Raw genomic sequence first — 22,190 nt, forward strand, 5'->3', positions numbered from 1 at the left:
GACGACGGTTCCGTCCCCCCCCCCCCCCCCCCCCCCCCCCCGTCTTGTGCTCGCTGCCTTCTCGTGGTCCCTGTCCTCCTCCGCTTGCCCTCCCTCACCACCTCGCCCTATGCGTTGACGAGCAGGCAGGCGTTCGACACTCGCAGCATGGAGCAGCAGGAGAACGAGCAGGAGATGGCAAGTCTGGGCAATCAGATCGACTATCTATCGCAGAGAAACGTAGCAGGGCTCGTTCAGTGTGGCAGGTTTTACACCCCCGCGGAGGAGTCGAAGCAGCAGTCGCTGCAGGACATGGGCAAGGAGGATCTGAACGAGGAGCTGAAGGAGCTGGCGCATCAGAGGAGCAGGCTGACTGTGCTCAACCTGGTGAGTTTCTGCACCTCTTGCCTTGCTGGCCCTCACTCGCTCCTCTTGTCTCACAGAAAAGCTCGATGGTCGAGTCTGAAGCTCTCCTTACCTCCGCCGATGACAGACTGACAAGACTGGATGAAGACCAGGATGAGACGAGACTCAATGAGTACAAGGACGACGATGACGATGTTGAGGCATGCAGGCGGGGATAACGTGGATGAGGAGGAGGAGGAGGAGGAGGAGGAGGAGGAGGAGGAGGAGGAGGAGGAGGAGGAGGAGGAGGAGGAGGAGGAGGAGGATGGTGATGTCGCCTCGGTTGCATGCTTGTATATTCTTTTGTCAAGTACATCCGAGAGAAATGGCTCCGGCTTGCAAACTTCCACCCATACTGATCAATCCTCCCTCCCTGTCTCCCTCTTCATCCTCCCTCCTCCCCTTCTTCCCCTGCCGTATCCTGCCTCCTCTAGATCACATCTCTATTCCTCCCATCGACAACATTGCACTGCATTCCTTCTCCTCCTCTCTTTATCTTAGCTCCTCCCTCCCCCTCCCCTCCCCTCCCCTCCCCTCCCCTCCCCTCCTCTCCTCTCCTCTCCTCCCTGCCCCCGACTCCATCATCCCGCATCCCCTTTCCCGGCCCGCCTCTGGCCATATTCCCCCACAAACATGCGTATCCCCGAGGTGCCGGTGAGGGTGGTGGGGGCAGGAGGAGGAGCAGGGGAGGACAAGAGCGTGCAGCAGCTATTCCAGGGCAAGAAGAGCATCCTCTTCGCCGTCCCTGGCGCCTTCACCCCGATTTGCAGGTTGCCAAGTTCATGGCATGCTTCTACTCGCTCTCTGAATGCTTGCTACCTCCCTCCTTGCCTTGCATGCTTCTACTCGCTCTCTAAATGCTAGCTACCTCCCCCCTTGCCTTGCATGCTTCTACTCGCTCTCTGAATGCTTGCTACCTCCCTCCTTTCCTTGCATGCTTCTACTCGCTCCCTGAATGCTAGCTACCTCCCTCCTTGCCTTGCATGCTTCTACTGATACTCATTCGCATTCCAGCGAGCAGCATCTTCCGGGCTTCTTGGCTGCCCACGACAAGCTGAAGGCGCAGGGGATCGACATCATTGCCTGCATCAGCGTCAACGACCCGTTTGTGATGGCGGCATGGGGAAAGCAGCAAAATGTGGAGGACAAGGTCGTCATGATCGCGGACGGGAACGGGACGTTCACGGAGGCAGTGGGTCAGCTAGTGGACGAGACGAGCTACGAGATGGGGATGAGGTCGGAGAGGTACGCGGCTGTCTTCAACGAGCAGATGGACTGCATCTACTTCGGCAAGGATGATCTGTCCTTCGCTGAAAACATCCTCGACTTCCTTGCGGGGCGAGAGAGCGAGCGAGCACCGGAGCCCCGCCAATGCCAGTGTGACGTCTTTACGTAGAGAGAGGAGCAAGGGAGCCGGTCGCTCAGGACGTCTTGCAGTTCCTGTAGAGCTGACGGACGATGCCTTTCAACGCGGGGATGTCGCGGGCGTTTGGAAGGTCCTTGACGAACATGTCCTTGGCACCTGAGAGAAGAAGAGACGAGAAATCACTAAGAAAAGATAAACTGGACATTACAAGCCAAGCAAGACAGCGCATGACCCAGATACGATAGGAGAAGAGAGGGAGGGAGGAGAGAAAGGCAAGACGAGAAGCACAGGACATGTCCTCACTCTGCGAGAGAATGTTTCCTGGGACCACAGCGATGCCTGCCATCACCCACTCCATCCTCTGGTTTGGCATGAACTGGCACAAACGCGTCAGTGGACGGGGAGCGAGCGAGCTGGAGGTCACCCGGCCCAGGTCGTACAAGATGGTCGCCACGGGCTCCACGACGACTGCGGCAGCCTCAGCGAGGGACTTGCGTCGCCTTCCTACCTGAGGGTTTCGTGGTGATGGCGTACATCAGCGCTTGTACCATCGACTGCCCTCGTGGCTGCGTGACCCACAACTCAGTTCCTCGTGCCCTCCCTCTCCTCTCTTCGCCCCTTCTGTCCCTCCCCTCCTCCCTCTCTCTCTGCCTCCTTCTCCCCTCCCAACTTCTCCCTTCTCTCCTGTCACCTGGGGAGAAGTTCCACAGGGTCCAGGGCCCTGGCCGACGAGGAAGATCATGGCTGCTTCGCGATCAGCCCGGCAGAGCTCATGGTTCTCCTTGTTAGCATCTGACAGGACCACGTTCTCGAAGAAAGAGAGGATCGCCTACAATATGTCAGCTGCCTCCTCTCCCCATCCTCCCCTACCCGTATCGCTTCTCTGTGCTCGAGTTTGGTGTAGAGGGAGGCAACCCCGCAGGAGAGCGCATTCTCACCCTGCGCGTGTTCAGTTTGTGCGGCGAGGAGAGCAAGAGGAAGGTACCAGGGGGGAGTTGTAGACCACCTGAGGAAACCTCCTCACAGCCCTGCGCCTGCATCAGTGGAGGGGCAGGAATGCAGGAATGGAGGGAAGGGGAAGCGAGAGGGAAGGAAGAGGAAGTGGAGTTGAAGTACAAGGGAGCACGAGCAAGAGGGGCAGGAGGAAGAGGAGGGTCGGTAGCGCAGCAGCAGAGTTCTAGTTCACCTTTCCATCATCTCGAAGTATTCCGTCACGATGTCAGGAGAATTCACGAAGGCCTCTCCTGACGAGAAGACCTTATACCATTTCAGTTCGTCTACGCACGCGCACGGGCAGAACCTGAAACGTCCTGGCTGAAAGTGCTGCCAGCATCTCCGACAGAGGTCCCACGAATTCCTGCAAAGGCTGGTCATCGATCCGGAATGGGATCAAGTGCGAACGGGACCTGATACTTTCCAAAGAAAGAAACGACCGTCGTCACAGCATAGAGAATGCACTGTGTGCGTGTTAGAAGAACTTGTCGTTGCTGTTCTTCAGTCACCGAGAGAGGGTGTTTGATGTACGCGTTGACAGCTGACGTTGCAAAAGGAGACAGGAAGGCCTTGAACTCCAACCCGATTGCCTGGACAATGTTCAACGATAGCACCAAATATGAGAGCAGCTAGCAGGGAACTTTGTGTGCACATGGAGAGAGAGATAGAGAGAGAACAGAAGAATGTGAAATGACGATGATCAACACCTGGATTGCACTTCGGATGCAGCGACAAACATCCTCCATGAGAGATTCATCTTGTCCGAATAGAATGATGCTCTAAAACAATCACAGATCAGTCGTGCTGTCATCACCAACAAGGCAACAAATTACCTGCTCAAACATCGGCCAAGCCTGTTCAGCAACGGACCAACTTGGTCAGCGGAGGAAGGGAAGAGGGGATTTCAGGGGAGAACACTCACATTGGCAAAGCTCGCAGCCCAGGCTTTAGCAAGGACCTGAAAGCGAGAGTGAAAACACTTCACGCGCCAACGTCATCGCGTCACCTCCTTGTCGCACGACTTCCTCCTCCCTGACCTGTCGTCGCACGCAGAGACGCCTCCTTTCCTGCAATCCTGTCACAGCGGCAGGAGCATCGCCAGCACCTACAGCAAGGTTTTGAGCTTCTTGATCTGCATCGACACGCGGGTCTTGTCATGCCGCTCAAGCGCCGCCATCCCGTCCTGACCCACTACGTGAGAAGTCTCCCAATCCCCAGCTCGACCTACCCGGATCGGAGGGCTCGACACGATACTGAGCATGTGCGCGATCTGCTCGCTTGGAATCCGCGCCAGCACGGCGCCGAACCCTTCAAGGATTTTCTCCTGCTGCGGGAGTTCGAGAGAGTCGATGTTGTTGTAGATCTGCATCAGGCCCTCCAGGTTCGCATTCCCCGCCATGTGCTCAGCGCAGTCATCGCAAAGTTCCTGCGGCCAGTCAAGCGACAAGCCTTGCGGACATTGGGAACCTGAAGAGACTCAGCTGCCAACGTCCCCGTCTTCGACGGCCCCAACCCCTGAGGCCACGTCATCCCCGCAGCCCCAGCTCGTCGTAAGCTCACCCTGACTACATACTCCAGCAGCGGCCTCAAGGCCTCGGGATGCGAGTTCAGCCAAGGGGAGAACTTGGCGATCACAACCGTGAAGGCCTGAAAGATCCGTCAGAGTTGTCAAGCAAACGTCAGAAGACAAAATTTCGAGGAAGTGAGAGAAGGAGAAGTTTACAGGGAAATGAGAGGAGAAGGAGCATTGTAGAATCACCTGACGTACTCTCTGGTGCTCGGGCAGGTGTGTGTAGAGACTCAGGAGGGCTGGAACAACCTCGTTCTCATCGGTTGACACATGTCTTGCTAACACCCTGACAGTGAACAGACATCCTTCCACCGCCCTCCATCCGTCCTCATTCCATGAACAACTCTGTACGCTCTTCTGCAGTTCCGGCAGAACGATCTTCAAGCATCTGTACATGGTGACTTGGCAGCCTCATCCTGGTCAAAGTCACGGTCCTCACCGCAGGGATCCTAGCATGGAACACAGATCCAGCACAGCGTCGAACAAAGCCTCTAGTCGAAAATTTCTGAATTCATCTTGTTCATTCTCCTATAAAACTCTTTAGACTTCCCTCAGAGTTGCGTTAGACTTGCCTTCCACTCTTCATGCTCCTCCGGAAATGTCGCAGCTCGAACGAGCACGATCATCAGCTGTGAGAGTGGAGCATCCATGGCCTCGACACATTTGAGACGAGTCTGAAAGCTCGGGGTCAAAAGTGAGCAAGGAGAGAGAAGAAGTTTACGTCTTGAGGAAAATCCTTCATGGCCTCACTGAAGGTCAACATGTCAACATGTATTATCCGCAAGACTTGCAAGCAAACCTCAATCGATACCAGAAACCAAAAGTGATCGATGCGATCCGTCGATCAGGATTTGAGGCGCAGAGGCAGATGAGATTGATCATCCTCACTGCATCTGGAGATGCTTGCGCAAGAATCGGAGCATAACTTTCTCCCATTTCGACCACCACTCGTGTGATGGATCGCCCTAAAATATCGTCTTCTTCATGCAGTGCTTTCTTCACCAAGCCCTCAAAGGTCTCCAAAGCTGCAGTCAACATCTGAAAGATCGGAAGTCCCTTGGGCATCTCTCGAGATATGTACGCAAGCTCGCACAAGAGATCTGACGCTGCCTCACACAAGTCCGCATCCTGGATGGCTGGGAGGGCAGCATGTACGATTGGACTCTGAGCAACGCTCCCTGTCAAGACAAGCGACTGTTTTGCTGCCGATGATTACCTGGACCATCTGCTCGGCAGGCACTGTGCCGAAACGCAGCCACCGGCAGAAGCAGGTCATGACCTGGGGCTCATGTCTAAGTTTCTTCTGTACGTGGACTTGTGTCGCCCACCTGCCCCTTGCCCTGCTTGGCTTGTGCTCCATCCCCTTGCAAGCTTGAAAAGCACTGCATCCGCTTGTCAAGAATGATGATTGACTATGGGAAGGGTCTGAGACCTGGTGCGTGAAGTTGAGGACCGCGAGAGCGGACTGGCAAGCGGAGGTGTAGAGATGGTGATGTTGGTCGGGCGGGAGATCAATTGAGTCCTCCTGAACGGCGAGGATTCAACGTCACCTCTAGCCCCAACCAGGAGCGAACCTGAACGCGAGCTGCCTCCTCTCCTAGTAGGGTCAGCAAATCCAGCAGAACGGGCATCGTGTCCGGAGAGGATCCCATGGCCTTGCAGACCTCCTGCCTCAACGTCACGTGGAGCTCTAGCAGATCACGGCAGCCGCTTTACTTCAACGATGTTCGATCGAATCTTGTCGAACTCCCCAGCATACGACGAAAACGCTAAGCAAAGTTGCTTTCTTACTGTTGGAGTGTCAGATAGCAGTGATGTCCTGCAAATGATCAACCTGTCATTGGCCCATTTCTAAACTTGTAAATGTGTGCCATCAGTGATCCTGTGCGCAGGCTTCAGTTGTTCCCGAACAATTATCACGAAATTTCGTTGCTTCACCCCCAAGCGCCTCTTGGGCTTTGGCATCGAGCTGCTCAAGATCCTGCAAGAAGGTTATGGCATGAACTCTCATATTATCTCATGCGATTCTCACCCCTCGAACAATCTTGGATTTCAATGTGTTTGCAGCAAAGAACTGTTCATTCAAATCAGCACACAAACACAGAAACTTGAGCATCTTCTGGAAAGAAAGGAATAGGTCTGTCGAGAAAGTATAGAACGACAAAGAGAGAAGGAAATCAGGGAACGAAGCATCTAGGAGCATCATGAGGGATGAGCACGAGCAGGCACCAGTGTTTCCTCGTTGAGGCCTTCTGTGTGTAAAAGCTGTTCGAGAGAGGCCCAAGCTCCCTCTGTCCTTTGATAATCCTAAACACCATGCAGATGATCAAGGGAAACACGTCTCCTCCCTCCCAGCAAAATCTCACTTTGAGCCATCTGTCCGCGTCCGCAATCTGCTTGTCATGTCCATGATATAACAGCTGAACCTGTTGCCAAACCTACAAAGAGACCAACATGTCATGTTCTCTGAAGCCCCACCTTTTGAAACATGCTCAATCTTCTGCTAAACTCACTTGCTCTGTTGTAATTTGTGCTGACATGTGGAGTTAGTTCGTCGGCTTCGGCTCTTATAGGTTGTTGAAAGGGGTTCTGCATTAGGCAAGAGTCAAGAGAGAACTACAGTGAGGGAGGGTAAGGGAAAAGGAGCAGCGTTTTCAGAAATTTCGCAGCAGTCGCATGACGAGACTATCAGAATCAGAGGTTTCGAAGGTGTGGGAGAGCCGAGTCTTCGCCTCTACCTTCTCATATGCCCCGTTCGACGCGTCCCCGGTCTTGGTTCACCATGGCGCCAGAGCCTCGTGCATAACCGGTTCTCGGAAAGGGTACTTGAAAAATATAAAAATTAAAAATTATAATTAAAAAGTGCTTCAATGTAACAAATTTCCATTTTGTGAAGAACTTTTTTTGAAAATTGACAGCTCAAGATGTAGAATAATTATGCTATCTTCGAAAAAAAATAAAATTCAATTATTCGAATCATCATACCCGTTACATTCTAACCGTATATACCCCACCCACTGATTCATACCCCTACGTACCCACACGTACGGATAGACCCCCTCGTGTCCCCCATCTCTACCCACCCTTGCTCCTCCCTGCAGGGACACCCTGTGTCAGGTGTGGCGCATGGCGGTATGGCGGTATACAGCGTATGATGATGCTGGCAGCGATAGCTGAGGTTCGTTGATGGATGGATAGATTTTAGGGGAAACCGCGAGGAGGCAGCGGCTATCCTCTGGGAAAATCTCTCGCTTGAGGCTTCTATGCCCCTTCCATGAATCACTGACTTGCTTTCCTGTTCCCTTTCTCTCGCAAGGCTCTCTGAAATTTTAACCAGTGAAAGCTCTGTTTGAAATGAGCAATAGTAAGAAGCTTTTCGTGGTTACTGGCGGCACCGGATTCGTGGGCGTCGAACTGATTCATCATATCATAGGGCAGGGTCATCGGGTACGCGTGTTGGTTCGCACGCCTGACAAAACCTTTGAGGCCCTCAAGAATGTCGAGTTTGCTTACGGTAGCGTCACGGATCAGGAGCTAGTGAACAAGAGCTGCGAAGGTTGCAGCGGGATATTTCATGTGGCAGGAGTGGTGGACCATTCACGATCTGCCGCACCTTATGTGTACAAAGTGAACACTGATGGCACACGAGTCATCATGCAAGCGGCGATCAAGAACAAGTGCAAGGTTGTCTTTGTTTCCACGTCTGGAACGACTGCAGTGAGCAAGGATGCTAAGCGAATAGCAAGCGATGAGACGGACTATGCCATGGACGTGATCTCCAACTGGCCCTACTATGACAGCAAGCGGCAGGCGGAAGAGCTCGCTCGGGAACTGTCCAAGAAGCATGGGGTGCCTCTGGTGATTATTCGACCGTCTTCCATTCTCGGACCCGGAAATGTTTCGCTGGCATCGAAGAAGAGTCTGGAGTATTATCGTCACAAGAGCATCTACAAGTTCCTCATGAAGAAGGTGCCCTGGGTCCCCGGGGGTGGGCTGAACTTCTGTGACGTGCGCGACCTGGTACCCGCCATATACAAGGCCATGGTCACTCCTGAAGCGAACGGGCGAACCTTCCTCATCGGAGCCGTCAACATGTCACTCGCCCAGTTCTTTCAGGCGCTGGAGAAACAGACCGGCATCGCCGGACCGAAGCTCGTCGTTCCTTTCTCTATCGGTTGGAGCACAATCAGCGCTCTGAATGCAGTTCGCAGGGTGGCAGGGAAAGACCCGCTCTTCGACAAAGTCGTCATCGAGATGGCTTATCACTTCTGGTACTTCGACGCACACGCTGCTCAGGAGATCCTCAACTTCAAGGCAAGAGACTGGCAGGTCACAATCAAAGACTCGGTACAATACATCTGTGAACATGGACACTTGATGGGTCTGCCTCATGGCGTGCCTGTTTTACCTGCCCCAAGGTCTAAGTTGTAATGACGCATATCAGCAACAGCGATTAGACTTGTAATGACACATATCAGCAACAGCGATCAGACTGTATTTACCAGCTCACCAGCTTTCATGTCTTCTCAAGATTCATTTCTCGTGGCTTTCAGGGTGTTTTTTCTTAGCAATTCAAGTTATATACACTCACTCTTCAGCAGTAATATCTTGTTCTCTCCTCATCATCCCCATCCCTTCTCCCCTTCTTTTCCGCCCTCCTCGCCCTGCAGTGATGAAGCATTGCACAGCAATCTCTGCTCGATGTGCCGGGTGGGGTAGTGTACCCTATCTTGCAAGGCCTGCAAAAGTTGAGAGAAATGAGGGGTAGTCTGATTATCGTAAACCAAGGGGTAGGGTGGGCACGTGCGGCAATGGCGGTCGACATTGAAGATGTTGGGCTGATGATGGGGAGGGTCAGGAGAGAAGATGAGATGGAGGTGAGGAGGATGAGGCGAGAGCAAGACGCGGAGGAGAGGAGGATGACGATAGAGCAAGGCGACGAAGTCTCTCTGGGCCCATCGTCGCCTCCTTCTGTCTCCTCTAAAACCTCCACGCGGTCTGTCACTCCGACCAGGAGGTCAAGGCCGTCTAGGGAAGTGTACGCCAAGCAGAGCACAGTGTCCAAGGCAGATAGGAAGGAGTTCGGTGGTGATGGCAGCATGATTCCTGGCATGCAGCGAATCTTCCTCAAGACGCAAGGATGCGCTCACAATGTGAGTGACGGCGAGTACATGGCAGGGCTGCTCGCCTCCTACGGCTACGAGATCACGGAGACATGGTCGGAGGATGTCGATTGCTTCCTCTTCAACAGCTGTACTGTGAAGGGGCCAAGTCAAGACTCGTTTCTCAACATGGTAGCCAAGGCAAAGTCGTCTGGGGCGTCAGTGGTAGTGGCAGGTTGTGTGCCTCAAGGGGAGCCGGGACGAGGAGAGTTTGACGACGTGAGCATCATCGGTACCCAGCAGATCCACAGAGTCGTGGAGGTCGTCGAGGAGGCGATCAAGGGAAATACAGTGAAGCTGCTCGGACAGAGGGAACGGCCTGCACTTGAGCTCCCCAAGATCAGAAGGAACGCCTTGGTTGAAATCGTACCGATTAGCATGGGATGCTTGAATCACTGTACATACTGCAAGACAAAGCATGCCAGAGGTGACCTGGTGTCTTACACTCCTGACTCTATCGTTTCGAGAGTCCGGACTGTGATAAGGTAGATGTTGCCATGGCCCTTCTCTCCACTTACCTCCCCTTGCCCTGCAGCGAAGGCGTGAGGGAGGTCTGGCTGTCCAGCGAGGACACAGGAGCGTACGGCAAGGACATCAACGTGTCCCTTCCGTACCTCCTTGGCGCGATCGTTGACGCCCTGCCTGATGGAGTCATGCTCCGAGTCGGAATGACAAACCCCCCACACATCTTAGAGCACAAGGAAGCGGTTGCGAGGGTGCGTGTTGGCCCTGCCATTGTTACCCACATCTTGACATGATCTATCAGGTGCTGAACCATCCCCGCGTCTTCAAGTTCCTTCACATCCCTGTGCAGTGCGGCAGTGACAAGGTTCTCCAAGACATGAAAAGAGAGTACACAAGAAAAGATTTCGAAGTTCTGGTGGATTACCTGCTTGAGCACGTGCCAGATATCACTATAGCAACTGACATCATCTGTGGCTTCCCGACGGAAAGTGAAGAAGATTTCCAGCATACTATGGATCTCCTCGACAAGTACAAGTTCCCCATTGTCAACATCGCTCAGTTCTACCCTCGACCCGGAACTGTTGCAGCAAAGATGCCGAAGCTGCAGAGCGGGGTAGTGAAGGACAGGTGAGATTGACTTGCTCCTCTCCACTGCCTGATTCTCCTCTGCCGTGCCCCAGGTCGAGGCGAGTAACAGCTCACTTCGAGAGCTACCGCACGTGGGATCACCTGGTTGGGAGGAAGGAGCGCGTGTGGGTGATAGAGTACGGAAAGGACGAGAACTATGTGGTAGGACACACGGCAGGGTACACGCAAGTGCTGCTTCCTCGGGACGCGAAGCTGCTTGGTCGGTCGGTGATAGCGCAGGTGGTGAGTGCAGACAAGTGGAGTGTGAAGGGGGAGGTGGTCGAGGTCCTTGAGGAGGAGGCTCTCCCGCAGGTCAGCATCGCCCGCAAGAACATCCTGCCCAGCCCATCCGAGCTGAAGGCTCAAAAGCTTCATGTGGCTGGGAGAAACAAGGTGACCAACATCATCGATCAAACGGCTGCACATGCAGAGCGATCGAGGCCCGGGAACTTCGGGGCGAAGAATGCCTCAGCAACTGCGTCGAAAGAAGATTTGAGGAACAGATTCTTCTCGTGGCTCCTCTTCGCGTTGCTTGTGTTATTCTTGCTCTGTGTCATAGATCCTTTCATGACCAGCTGCGTGACGGTCGGCTGTGTACTCATGACTGCTCAGCAACGCAAGAAGGAGAAATCGACGAAGAAAGAGAGCGATTGTTGTTCAGGTGGCTGTAGCGGCTGCGATTGTGGTTAGAGTGTATTGATATCTGCATGCGATGAGGCAAAAACTATTGAAATGAAGATGATCGAAAATACGAAGCGGAGATACAGAGCGATAGCTGTGTTAAGTGCTTCTGTTCGGCTTTCCGATGCGATACACTTGAAAGCCAAGCTGCTCAAACCGTCAACCCATAAAGGAGGGGGAAATCATAAGAGTTGTACTCGCTCCATCTCCTCCACGTCGAAGAGCCCGCGACTATCAAAGAGAAATGGCGGTTTAGCCATTGAAGCGCATGCCTACAAGAGCATCAGGGGGGGGGAGGGGGGCCGAGGGGCAGATCTCGTCAACTTCACCAATCTCATGTCAATCTTGGCAAACTCCGGCCATTCCGTCACCAAGATCGCAGCGTGAGCGTCCTGGCATTGGTCTTCCGTCATGACATGGAGGCAGCGATTTTTCAATACCTTGATGGCATCCTCTGCAGACCTTGCATGCGTAATTTGCAAAGGATGATAACCACTGAGATTGTTGGCAATGACCTCAACAGAAACCTTCCTCTTCGTCAATCTCCTCGTCCTGCTACACCTACTTCTCTTTCTCCTACCTGGGGATCGTAGATAGCGAGCTTCCCACCTTCATCTAACAGCGTCTTGCAGATTTCTATTGCAGGAGATTCACGGGCATCGGAGGTGTCAGACTTGTACGCGAATCCCAAGATTGCAATCTGTCAAACAAATCACACAGATCTTGAAACAAACTCCCTGTCAACAACCTTCTTGTTTTTTATGTTCACCATAGTGTTTACGATATTGTCGCAAAAGCGTTTTTTCTGGTACTCGTTCATCTTCATCACCTGGCTTGCCAATCAGTTGCTGGTGACAATACTTGAACAGACCATTCGCCAGTACTCCGCGATGTCCGTGAGCTGCAAACTTTCACAAAGATAAACAAGCATGGCAAGGTTGGACAAGAGTGTCGGTCCTCCGATGCCCGGACAAGATCGGAGGTACCCAGACCCGATGCGAGAATCGGAGCCAACCACCTGGAACGAAGCATTACAAGTGCAAAACATGACCGATCATTCTCACCCGCATGACTTCAGTCAGGTCAGCTCCAGTTCTCTCGCAAAGAGCAGAAACTGCGTTTGTTGATGATATTCTTTGAGCCTTCATCGCATTCTGTGCGAGCTTTGCAAGCTCGGCAGACCACAAGTTACTGTGAACGATTCTCTCCCGCGGGATCCACTTGCTCAGCAGCTTTGTGATGGCTTCACTCGCGATCACCCCAGCTGGTGTGTCATGAGCACCGAGCAGAACTCTGGAGGGACTTTCCAGGTCGGATAGTGCTGTCCCCCCTCTGTAAAAGGAGGGGAAGCACAACACCTCGTACTTGGCAGCATCGCCAACGGCATGCAAGACTTTCCTCATGGTCTCGCCAGTGGTCACAGGAATGGTGGAACATTCCACAACAATCTTGCACTCGCCTTGAGAGTTCTCAGCAATTCTTCTCGCCATGTTCTCCCAGCCCGAGAGGTCGGCAGCACGTCCAGAACCAACACCGCTGGTCTTCAGGGGGGTGTTGATACAGACAAAGATTGCTTGGGATAACTGGACAGTGGATTGGATGGAAGAAGTGAACTGCAGATTCTTTCCTCTCAGGCTATCGATAAGTTCTTGCATGCCTGGCTCGTAAAACGGAAGCTGTCCAGACTGGCAAGCGCACACAACCGCAGGGTTGTCATCGAAGATCATAAATTCAACATCGGGCATCCTGCCACAGACACGCTCAAAGAAGGGCCGAGAAAACAAGTTCACCTCACTTCTTCGCCATGATAGCAATCGTGCTAACACCGACATGTCCTGCTCCCAAACATCCTACCCGCTTGATAGGCTTCTCGTGGAACAGTTTGGCAAATTCATCTGTAGCAGAACTAAAAGAATCTGAACCCATGATGGCAAGAACGGACGATCTGAGAACATTTTCAGTTGAAAATATGGATGTTACACAGGAAGAGCTCTGTAGATTAGTTTTAACATCAATATTATGATGGGAACTTGCACATAGGCTAACTCGTGTCTCGTTCTCGGCAATCATTCTGCCTTTCCTCCCTACAAAACTGCATTCCAGCATTCTCATTGTCATTCAGACTGATGCACACCTTTGATTGTTCTCATTCTCTCCTCTCCCATCTACTCCCTCTTCCCTCCTATTCACTCCCTTCCTGTTCATCGCCAGCGCTCCAAGTAACCACCCCTACCTGTCCCACTCTCAATACCCCTCTCTCCAACTAAGACCACCCCTATTCTCGATGATGGTATTCAACCTTAGCCCCCTACCCCCCATTTCCCCTTCTAGTTACCCATCCTACCTCAGATCGGTCCAGCTGATCACCCGGCGGCACCGTCATCATTCAACTCAACTGAGGTTTACTCAAAGTTAAGTTAAAAATGAGTCTACCGTACCGTACCGTCACTGACCGGGTGAGGCCCGGCAGTGTCCGGGGAGCGGCCGGGCGGCGCCGCGGGCCGCGCGCGGCCGCAGTGCCCGGGACTCGGGCCGGTCAGGGTAGAGGACCCGAGGCCCTACACCGGCACGCCCGGCTACCGGCCGCGCCGGGCACGCCGCCCGGCCCGAGGCCCTACCGTGACCGGCACGTATGCCACCCGTGCCAGTCAGATAGCGCCGAGTTAAGACCCGGAAGTTCCGGGCCGCCCCGGGCCCGACCGGGCCGGCCGCCCCGGGCCCCCGGCCGTGCCAGCGTGCGGCACCGTGCCCCGGTGCCGCCACCGTCGTCACGGTTTACCGTGGTTGACTAAATCCTGAGATCGGATCCCCAGTTTGTTTTTGAGTGAGGGCTGTTGATTGCAATATATTCGAATACATGAGTCTTTTTATTTCAATATTTGACCATCAAAAAATGTGCTGTCAGGAAATAATTGTCTATTTGGTACAAATTTGAGAATGTGAAGTTTGTCAAAGGGGGCGACGGCCTCTTGTATGCCTCATGCGAACATGCATCATGGCCTGAAGGAGAAATGGAGGAGGAAGAGCAAACGCCTGAGATCTAGATTCATATGCGTCGCTGATTCCATAGCATAGGTGAACACTGATCAGTCCTCTGCAAGTGCATACCCTGGTTGCGATGTATTCAGAAGGAAAATGAGATAATAACTTTCAGCCTTGACTGGCATTCAACTAACCCGAAAGTTCTCATATCATTGGAACCTTACATGTATCACAGGCATGAGCTGAAGCAAGACTCAATCTCGAAACCGTCGACGAGATGAAGTGCTATTCAACATATTTCGGATGGGTTCTTGTGGCAGCGGTTCTCCATCAGATAGAATTGTGCACAAGTTTCTCAACCTCTTTGTCAAAATGTTTTCTCTGGAGACCTACAAGTAGGCATGCAGGCATTCAAGTCAAAATGCAGCTGGTATGTGAATCATGTTCTTTCCATCTACAAACATTTGATGCTGATATGAAAAATTGTAGGAGGACGCGAATGATAAATTGAAACCACAACTTTATCAAAGAGTAAATGCAGCAGACAAGATTTCGGATGAGATTCTATCTAAAAATGCAGACAAACAATCACTAGGAAAAACAATCGATATCTTGCTCAAAAGCGTTCAGGGCCGCCAAGAATTTCCCCTATCGGCATGAACAAAGTTTTGAACGAGAGGGGAATTTCTCAACCGGACACGATCCTTCCAGCTAATGACTCAGGAGATCACATCACAGATTGGCAGGTAAAAGCAAATATGCTTCTGTTTGCAACAGGAAGCAAAAATGACATATATCTGCAGAACTCGGTCCTGGATGCAGTCTCTGATTTCCATGCAAAGACTCGGTTTGTTGAGTTTTGCAACAGTCATTTGAGCTAAACATTTTGGCAGGGATGTTTGCAACGTGCATCCTGAGAATGCTTGCTTGCTAGATGATATGTAAAGTTACAACAATCATGAAGAACCCCCGATTATCCTGATCAAAACTTCTTTGCCCTGTAGATATGCGAATGTGGAAGAAATCTTTTATGCAGACAATGGATGGCAGTTACCGACGAATGAAATCATTGAGATTCAGGTTGAAGCTCTTCTTGATTCTAAATATTGATACTGAACATTCATATCTTTCCTTGTACCAGGCTCAAGGTGGCTTTCCAACGTACGGGGAGCTCCTTCCTTCTGGAGTTGATGCGCTCGTGCAACTGACGGGCATGGACCAACAAACGGTGATGACGTGCGGGATGGGAGGGGGAAGGAAAATGCGGTGGTTGCGTCTACTGTAATGGTTGCCATGTACTCTGAGGATTGAGACACGCGCAGGTTTTCTACGATCTTGGATCTGGAACAGGGAAAGTTGTCCTACAGGCTCTCGTCGCTCACAGGAGCAGTTTTGGTATTGATGCACGAGCAGGTGGCTCTTTCTGCCCCTGTCAAGAAGGCTGTAGGGATAGAGCTGTCGCCAACCCGTCTCGAGTATGGGATCGAAGCATTGAAAGAAATTGAGAGCAGAGATGTGAAGCACGCACCTGTGGGATACAAAGATTATCATTAATAAGTTGCTGATGCCATAAGTAGGTTCACTTCTTCGAGGACAACATTCAGAATCAAGTTTACAAAGTGATGCATGGCCGTTATATGATGAGAATGAGGTCAATGCTGAGATGTTTCAGGACGCAACACATGTGTTCATGTCATCTGTTTGCTTCGGTTTGCTCCTGTTGTAACCTCACGGATGTCCTGACAATCATACAGATGATCGACTTTTACGATGCGTTGCAAGAAATCTGGTGAAACTCCTTTCTTCTGTGCAAACATTCGTTTGTGTTACCAACTTCTTTCATAGTACATGTCAGAGAGTTTTCAGATCCTGGTTACTCTCAGATCCCTACCACTACAACCGTGAGTGAAATCTTTGAGCATATAGCATCGGCTGATGTCCCCCAGGTACTTGACGCTCCTGGGCCGATGCAATCTTCCTTGCAGCTTTCATGGCGCTCAGGCACGCTGTTTTTCTACATTCCAGCTCATGACATCTCACTAGCCGTCGTACGTGTACGTTCGTCATGGGTTGAAGAATGTGAGGTGTGTAGCTTCAACGCAGCAGGTTGACCTGCCTGGCCGCAGGCACCCATCGCTGCTCTCGCGCACTTCTTCTGCGACTCAGGCGTCTGCTGGCTACCCCCGTACTTCTCGAGCTAATCTAGTTCTCATCGCTCTGACGCATCACGCTTACTATCAGGCACTTGCAGGAGGATCGAGAAGTTCTGCATGTCGCAAAGATTTGAGTGCTCATCGCTTATGTTATTGTTTCAGTGCAACTTAGATTTGTGTGCTCATGTTAAATCTTTATTCTTTCGGACCGTTTGGCTTCTATAAAACTTTACTCAAAGTATATTTTTACGGCTCGACCGGGCCCTCAGCCGAGCCCGACCCCGCGGCGGGCCCAGCTCGCAGCCCGGCCGGGCCGGGCGGCCAGAATCCGAATCAGGCTGGAAGCTCACTGAGAGTGACAGTGAGCCTGGCACGGAGAAAAGAAGAGCCCTCGGAGGAAGGAGCGTCGAGATACGACCCTTCCGAGGCAAGTCCTGTACTACCGGTCAGTGCTGGCCTCGGTTTCCTGCCCATGGGTGGGGTACATTGATGGAAGTTCAGGGGTAGGGGTAGCTCAACGCCTCACGATGGGTTGCAATACAGTGTCAGCATTTTGCATGGAAAAGTTGGGGTGGGGACAATCGAGGATGATTTTAATTGGGGTAGGGGTGATCACAGTTGTGTGAAAGGGTGGGGACGTTTTATGGCACATGGTGGGTGGGGGCAGAATTGGAGACGGTGGTATCTTTGGAATTATTAGGGTAGAGTGGCTGGGGGGTCGGGGTAAGGAAGGACATGGGAGATGCACAGCAACAGGGGGAGGAGAAGAGAAACGGAGGCAGTCTGGTAGATGATTGATATCATGTTGTTGTGGTAGATATCGAACATATCTAGGTATGTACCAGCATGAGATCAATCCAGCGAGGAGAGAGACTGACTACTTGAAAAAGAACCTAGATTTGTGACAAGGGTATTGCGAGACTAGGGGTGTAAAGTAACATCCTCGATCTGTTATTTTTGAGGATAGTTTTCAGGAATGTTTTTTTTGTTCATTTCTCATCAATTATCAACTGATTAATTTCTTTGTTTCTATACTATTTCGTTCGCTGCCATGCTTTTCCCTTGATTTTCGCCAACCTCGTTCAGCACGAATAATCCATAACCCTCCCAATCTGACTCACGTGGTTCAAGATGAATAGGATCATTCGAGCGAGCTTTGTTCCTGCCAAATCCTACGTTCCGTGTAGGTCAAGGACATGCCCTCATACCCTGAAGGCAAGGTCCATGAGTTCAGATCACAAGATCTATTACACCTTGACCGACGAGGCTCCTCTGCTTGCCACTTATGCGTTTCTTCCCATCATTCGGCGTTTTACAGATCCAGCGGGTGTCGCAATCGAGAAGAGCGACATCTCTGTGGCTGCACGAATCCTTGCTCACTTTCCCGAGAAATTGAAACCGGGCCAGCAGATGCCGGATAATCTCGCTGCTTTGGGAAAGATTTCTTTGAAGCCAGAAGCAAATATAATCAAGTTGCCTAATATCAGCGCTTCCATCCCGCAGTTGTACGAGGCCATTGAAGAGCTACAGAAGAAGGGCTATGATGTCCCAAGCTTTCCCCAAGTGCCAAAGAACGACGCAGAGCACGAGATTCATGCACGATATGCCAAAGTTGTATATCGCTAGAACTACAAAATGTCTGAAAGAAGTTTCTCAGGTGCTTGGCAGTGCTGTAAACCCAGTATTGCGTGAAGGAAACTCTGATCGCCGTGTTGCGCTTCCTGTGAAGGCCCATGCAATGAAGCACCCTAAGAAGCTTGTAAATCATATTGGCTGGAAGTTTCTTGGTTGAATGATGATTCCTTACAGGGTGCTTGGGCTAGTGACAGCAAGACTCACGTGTCACATATGACAGATGGCGATTTTTATGGGAGCGAGAAATCCTATGTGATGCCAGAGTCTGGAAGGTATCAAACCTCTACTCTTCTTTTTCACTCTAATGACTGTGTAACAGCATCAAGTTTGAATTTGTTGCTTCCGATGGGAGCGTGAAAGAGCTTCGCAAACCGCTTCAGCTTCAGGTAGTGTGTCTACATCTTCGAATGGCGATTTTGTTGAAGAAGAAATTTTGTAGGCAAAAGAAGTCATCGACGCAAGTATGATGAGTGCCAAGAAGTTTTCTGCTTTTGTTGAGGAGCAGGCACAATGAAGTAATATCAATTCAACATTCACTGATTTGCAAACTGCTAGATTGCGGATGCCAAAGCAAAGGGCATCTTGTTCTCCCTGCATATGAAGGTTCTGGGCTTGTTACATTCCTCATACGCCCTGAAGAAACCATTTCATTCAGGCTACCATGATGAAGGTCTCTGACCCAGTCATGTTTGGAAACGTCGTCCGAGTTTTCTACAAGGTACCTGTTCGCCTTTTTACGCAATTGCTTAATGCGATTTCGAAGGATGTATTTGACAAGCACAAGGACACCTTTGATAAGGTGCTTTGATCAATGAAAGAATATTTCATTTAGATATCCAATTCTCTCAGATTGGCGTGAATCCAAACAATGGGATCGGAGATGTTTATGACAAGATCAAATCACTTCCTGAAGCGCAGGTTCACTAGTCGGAACAGAATTGTAGTCTTGATTGATTTCTATGTTTTCATTCGATTTCAGCGGAAGGAAATTGAGAGCGACCTGATGAAACAATACCAATCCCGTCCTGATGTCGCCATGGTTTCTACCTTTGCTTTTTCGAAACTTTCTTGATCCTGGGACTCAGGTTGATTCTAGAAAAGGAATTACCAACCTGCATGTTCCGAGGTGAAATTATGAGGAATTAAGATTTTCAAAATTTCACAAGATTCAAACAGCGACGTCATCATCGATGCATCTATGCCCGTTGTGATCCGTGACTCTGGCAAGGTAAAACATATTTGCTCTGTACCATGCGCATCTGAACATTGGAATGAAGATGTGGAACAAAGAAGACAAGCTCCAAGACACAAAGGTGTGCGTGATTAAATTGACATCTGAATAGCATGAAGATTTAAGGCAAAACTTTGTCCAGTGTGTGATTCCGGATCGATGCTACGCAACAATCTACGCAGAGATGATTGATTACTGCAAGAAGAATGGGCAGGTGAACATAACAACGACTTGAACGTTGCTTTCTCAAAGGGCCTGTCGTGTGCAGTTTGATCCCTCCAAGATGGGCAGTGTGTCCAATGTGGGTCTTATGGCACAGAAAGCTGAAGAATACGGATCTCACGACAAGACCTTCATCATGCAAAATAGTGGAAAGGTATGTATCCAAAGCAACCAATGAGAAGTAACCGCAGTGATTGGAATCTTTCAGATCCGAATCACCGATGATAAGGGCAAAGTTATCTTCGAGCATGCAGTCGAGAAGGTATCTAATTTGTTTGCCTAAAGCCTGCAAATAGTCATATTGTAACACAGGGAGATATTTGGAGGATGTGCCAGACGAAAGATGCCCCAATCAAGTGAACAACAATGACGATTCTTAATGGTCACTTATCAGGCATTACCCCAGGGATTGGGTGAAACTCGCAGTCAATCGTGCAAGAGACAGCAATTCGCCTGCAATCTTTTGGCTCGATGAAGCCAGAGCTCACGACCGGGTTTTGATTGACAAGGTTGGCAATCATTAATTTTTTTTTCATTCTAAAATCATTCAGGTCAAAGAATATCTGAAAGAACACGATACCAAAGGATTGGATATTCGCATCGAGAAGCCCACTGTGGCCATCAAGATGACGATGGAACGGTCCACGTAAGCTTTGACATGATATGGGCAAGGAATCATGCTGAATTTCTTTTCAAAAGTGCTGGAAAGGACACGATTTCAGTCACCGGCAATGTACTTCGTGATTACCTCACAGGTTTTCGGTCGTGTGGCTTGGCTTTTTGTAAATTTTGTCCTTTCAGATCTCTTTCCCATCCTCGAGTTGGGAACTTCAGCGAAGATGCTTTCGATTGTGCCGCTTCTTGCTGGTGGAGGATTGTACGAAACTGGAGCCGGTGGCTCAGCACCGAAGCATGTCCAGCAATTCGTTGATGAAGGACATCTTCGATGGGTCTGTTTTTTGCGGTTCACGATGATGACTCTAAATTGCTGCCGCTGGTCATTTAGGATTCGCTTGGAGAGTACCTGGCCCTGGTTGGTTTGTTATACCCGTTTTAATCTGGTTCTCATTCAATCTAGGCTTGTTCACTAGAAGACATTGGAAACAAGTCCAAGAATGTCAAGGCCGTCAACCTTTCCAAGGCTCTTAACACGGTAAAATGGTTTGTGTCGGTTTCAAACTTGGTGAATTTTTTGGTGAAGGCTGTGGGTGCATTGTTGGAGAAGAATCTCTCACCGTCCAGGAAGGTACTGGATTCATGAGTCCTGTCTTGGTTCAGAGTCTCAGTTTTTGTGAGGTCAACGAGATCGACAATCGCGGCAGCACCTTCTATGTTGCTCTCTTCTGGGCTCAGGCGATGAAGCAATACGACCCCTCTTTTGGGTGAGCGGCGCTTAGCTACTTGTGTTCGAGTGACCATGTCATAGCGAGCTTGCGGATGCGCTTGCGGCTCACGAGAGTCAGATCATGGAAGATCTTATCAAGTGTCAGGTGCTGCAGAGCCTCATCCTACTCCGAGTGGTCTTGACTTGCTTGCGATGTGAGCAGGGCAAGGCTGTAGACATTGGAGGTTATTACAAGCCCACGGATGCTCTTGTAGCTAATTCTTGAGAAATTCTGTGAGGATTGATCTTTGCGTTTGTCAGGCTGAAAAGGCGATGCGGCCAAGTGAGACTTTGAACAAGATCATTGGCAAGAGCTTTTAAGAAGATAGCCAACTGCGACCTGGTGCAAACTACAATTCACATGTCCATAGGAAGTCTACATAAAGCTTCAAAGCTTGGTCTTTTGGCTGAACCGTCTGCCAATTCCCCTCGCAAAATATCTGATACGCATCCATACCGTACTCGCCTATCCCTGTGGGCATCATGAGTGGGGCGCGTAGACTCCGCTGACCCTTCACCAGGAAGGTCAAGGGGGGAGAGCCAGTCTCCTCGCAAGAATGCTCGACTGAAGGCAATAATGGTCCTGCATCCCCGTTACTCGGCTCCCTTCCGCCGCCTCCATTCACCTGCTCCGGTTTTTATGCATCCCCAGCGGCTGTAAGATGGCGCCGATGGCGTGAGCATCCTATGTTGGCTGAGAACAAGAATCTAACAACATAATCTCAACCTGACTGGCGAGAACTTCTATGGTGGGAAATCTGTTGAGAAGTTCAAAGAGAACTCGATCCACCTGTTCAACAAGTGGCAATCAATCAATGTTTTCCAATCCACAAAAAGAGCAAGTGAGCTCACGTTCCGTCGGTTTGTTCTGTTCAAGAGGATACATGATAACTGCAGGACTGCACTGAGAGGGACCAGAACAAAATTCTTCATCCCTTACCAACAATTTCCAGGGCTCAGGCCACACGATTTCCTCAAGCAGTCCGTACTAGAACAAGTTTCAAAATGACATACGTTGCACGGTTGACTCACAGGGCTGGGAGGAGGAAGCCATTGATGTCTCCTGTAACACCATTAGTGGACAGCACCTGGACTTGATGAGCTTGTGCTATACGATACTGCACGACGAAAGAGCGCTTGGTTCTTGCGGAAGATACCAGTCCTACCACACTGCTGCACGAGAGGTGAACAGATTTCAATCTTTCTCCCCTCCATGAAAGGATCCTGTTCGGACAAGTTCAAGCTGATGGATCTCCTGAAATATAAGGCAGTCAACTATGAATTTCAATTCAAGGGACTACAGGAAAAATGGGCAGAAGTCGCCAGAGTCCTTTC

General features: G+C 50.7%; 7 protein-coding genes across 7 annotated transcripts; 5 read left to right on the top strand and 2 right to left on the bottom strand.

Moving 5' to 3' along the window:
• Window positions 1-1,017: 1,017 nt before the first annotated feature.
• Window positions 1,018-1,780, top strand: GUITHDRAFT_64556 (hypothetical protein; the record flags this gene model as incomplete). Its single annotated transcript, XM_005840434.1, has 2 exons — window positions 1,018-1,154; window positions 1,399-1,780. 2 exons carry the CDS (start codon window positions 1,018-1,020, stop codon window positions 1,778-1,780), a joined length of 519 nt encoding a protein of 172 aa, XP_005840491.1.
• A 25-nt stretch (window positions 1,781-1,805) lies between these two features.
• GUITHDRAFT_101211 (hypothetical protein) lies at window positions 1,806-6,853 on the bottom strand (the record flags this gene model as incomplete). Its single annotated transcript, XM_005840435.1, has 33 exons — window positions 1,806-1,906; window positions 2,054-2,126; window positions 2,175-2,218; window positions 2,259-2,316; window positions 2,442-2,579; window positions 2,621-2,689; window positions 2,736-2,778; window positions 2,937-3,007; window positions 3,051-3,107; window positions 3,157-3,207; window positions 3,253-3,333; window positions 3,666-3,701; window positions 3,750-3,810; window positions 3,853-3,926; window positions 3,972-4,169; window positions 4,211-4,258; window positions 4,304-4,390; window positions 4,503-4,701; window positions 4,753-4,841; window positions 4,928-4,987; window positions 5,035-5,062; window positions 5,113-5,477; window positions 5,530-5,592; window positions 5,642-5,695; window positions 5,746-5,838; window positions 5,888-5,980; window positions 6,030-6,103; window positions 6,148-6,195; window positions 6,252-6,294; window positions 6,346-6,387; window positions 6,543-6,620; window positions 6,680-6,751; window positions 6,827-6,853. 33 exons carry the CDS (start codon window positions 6,851-6,853, stop codon window positions 1,806-1,808), a joined length of 2,718 nt encoding a protein of 905 aa, XP_005840492.1.
• Window positions 6,854-7,423: 570 nt separating this feature from the next.
• GUITHDRAFT_150427 (hypothetical protein) lies at window positions 7,424-8,915 on the top strand. Its single transcript, XM_005840436.1, has 2 exons — window positions 7,424-8,171; window positions 8,229-8,915. Exons 1-2 carry the CDS (start codon window positions 7,668-7,670, stop codon window positions 8,742-8,744), a joined length of 1,020 nt encoding a protein of 339 aa, XP_005840493.1. The 5' UTR covers window positions 7,424-7,667; the 3' UTR covers window positions 8,745-8,915.
• Window positions 8,916-9,412: 497 nt separating this feature from the next.
• Window positions 9,413-11,257, top strand: GUITHDRAFT_64346 (hypothetical protein; the record flags this gene model as incomplete). The annotated part of the gene is made up of 4 exons (XM_005840437.1): window positions 9,413-9,960; window positions 10,011-10,191; window positions 10,242-10,567; window positions 10,621-11,257. 4 exons carry the CDS (start codon window positions 9,413-9,415, stop codon window positions 11,255-11,257), a joined length of 1,692 nt encoding a protein of 563 aa, XP_005840494.1.
• On the bottom strand, window positions 11,244-13,195 carry GUITHDRAFT_92070 (UDP-glucose 6-dehydrogenase). Its single transcript, XM_005840438.1, has 9 exons — window positions 13,044-13,195; window positions 12,313-12,994; window positions 12,120-12,266; window positions 11,997-12,077; window positions 11,829-11,948; window positions 11,689-11,775; window positions 11,578-11,640; window positions 11,446-11,520; window positions 11,244-11,395 (listed from the first exon to the last, which is right to left on the bottom strand). The coding sequence occupies exons 1-9, from the start codon at window positions 13,172-13,174 to the stop codon at window positions 11,348-11,350; spliced, it is 1,434 nt and encodes a 477-aa protein (XP_005840495.1). The 5' UTR covers window positions 13,175-13,195; the 3' UTR covers window positions 11,244-11,347.
• Window positions 13,196-14,886: 1,691 nt separating this feature from the next.
• On the top strand, window positions 14,887-16,431 carry GUITHDRAFT_133213 (hypothetical protein; the record flags this gene model as incomplete). Its single annotated transcript, XM_005840439.1, has 9 exons — window positions 14,887-14,976; window positions 15,034-15,077; window positions 15,124-15,171; window positions 15,235-15,310; window positions 15,372-15,458; window positions 15,553-15,643; window positions 16,076-16,176; window positions 16,274-16,309; window positions 16,357-16,431. The coding sequence occupies 9 exons, from the start codon at window positions 14,887-14,889 to the stop codon at window positions 16,429-16,431; spliced, it is 648 nt and encodes a 215-aa protein (XP_005840496.1).
• A 1,176-nt stretch (window positions 16,432-17,607) lies between these two features.
• GUITHDRAFT_84453 (hypothetical protein) lies at window positions 17,608-21,254 on the top strand (the record flags this gene model as incomplete). Its single annotated transcript, XM_005840440.1, has 28 exons — window positions 17,608-17,997; window positions 18,041-18,142; window positions 18,193-18,290; window positions 18,338-18,404; window positions 18,458-18,511; window positions 18,574-18,621; window positions 18,674-18,736; window positions 18,782-18,817; window positions 18,868-18,936; window positions 18,998-19,057; window positions 19,104-19,144; window positions 19,195-19,246; window positions 19,296-19,331; window positions 19,392-19,463; window positions 19,518-19,625; window positions 19,680-19,733; window positions 19,784-19,827; window positions 19,878-19,980; window positions 20,023-20,117; window positions 20,171-20,226; window positions 20,273-20,421; window positions 20,478-20,504; window positions 20,550-20,624; window positions 20,673-20,717; window positions 20,768-20,853; window positions 20,898-20,961; window positions 21,019-21,066; window positions 21,117-21,254. 28 exons carry the CDS (start codon window positions 17,608-17,610, stop codon window positions 21,174-21,176), a joined length of 2,202 nt encoding a protein of 733 aa, XP_005840497.1. The 3' UTR covers window positions 21,177-21,254.
• Window positions 21,255-22,190: the final 936 nt, after the last annotated feature.

This window comes from Guillardia theta, assembly GCF_000315625.1.
Source record: "Guillardia theta CCMP2712 unplaced genomic scaffold GUITHscaffold_6, whole genome shotgun sequence".
NCBI classification, from domain to species: Eukaryota; class Cryptophyceae; order Pyrenomonadales; family Geminigeraceae; genus Guillardia; species Guillardia theta.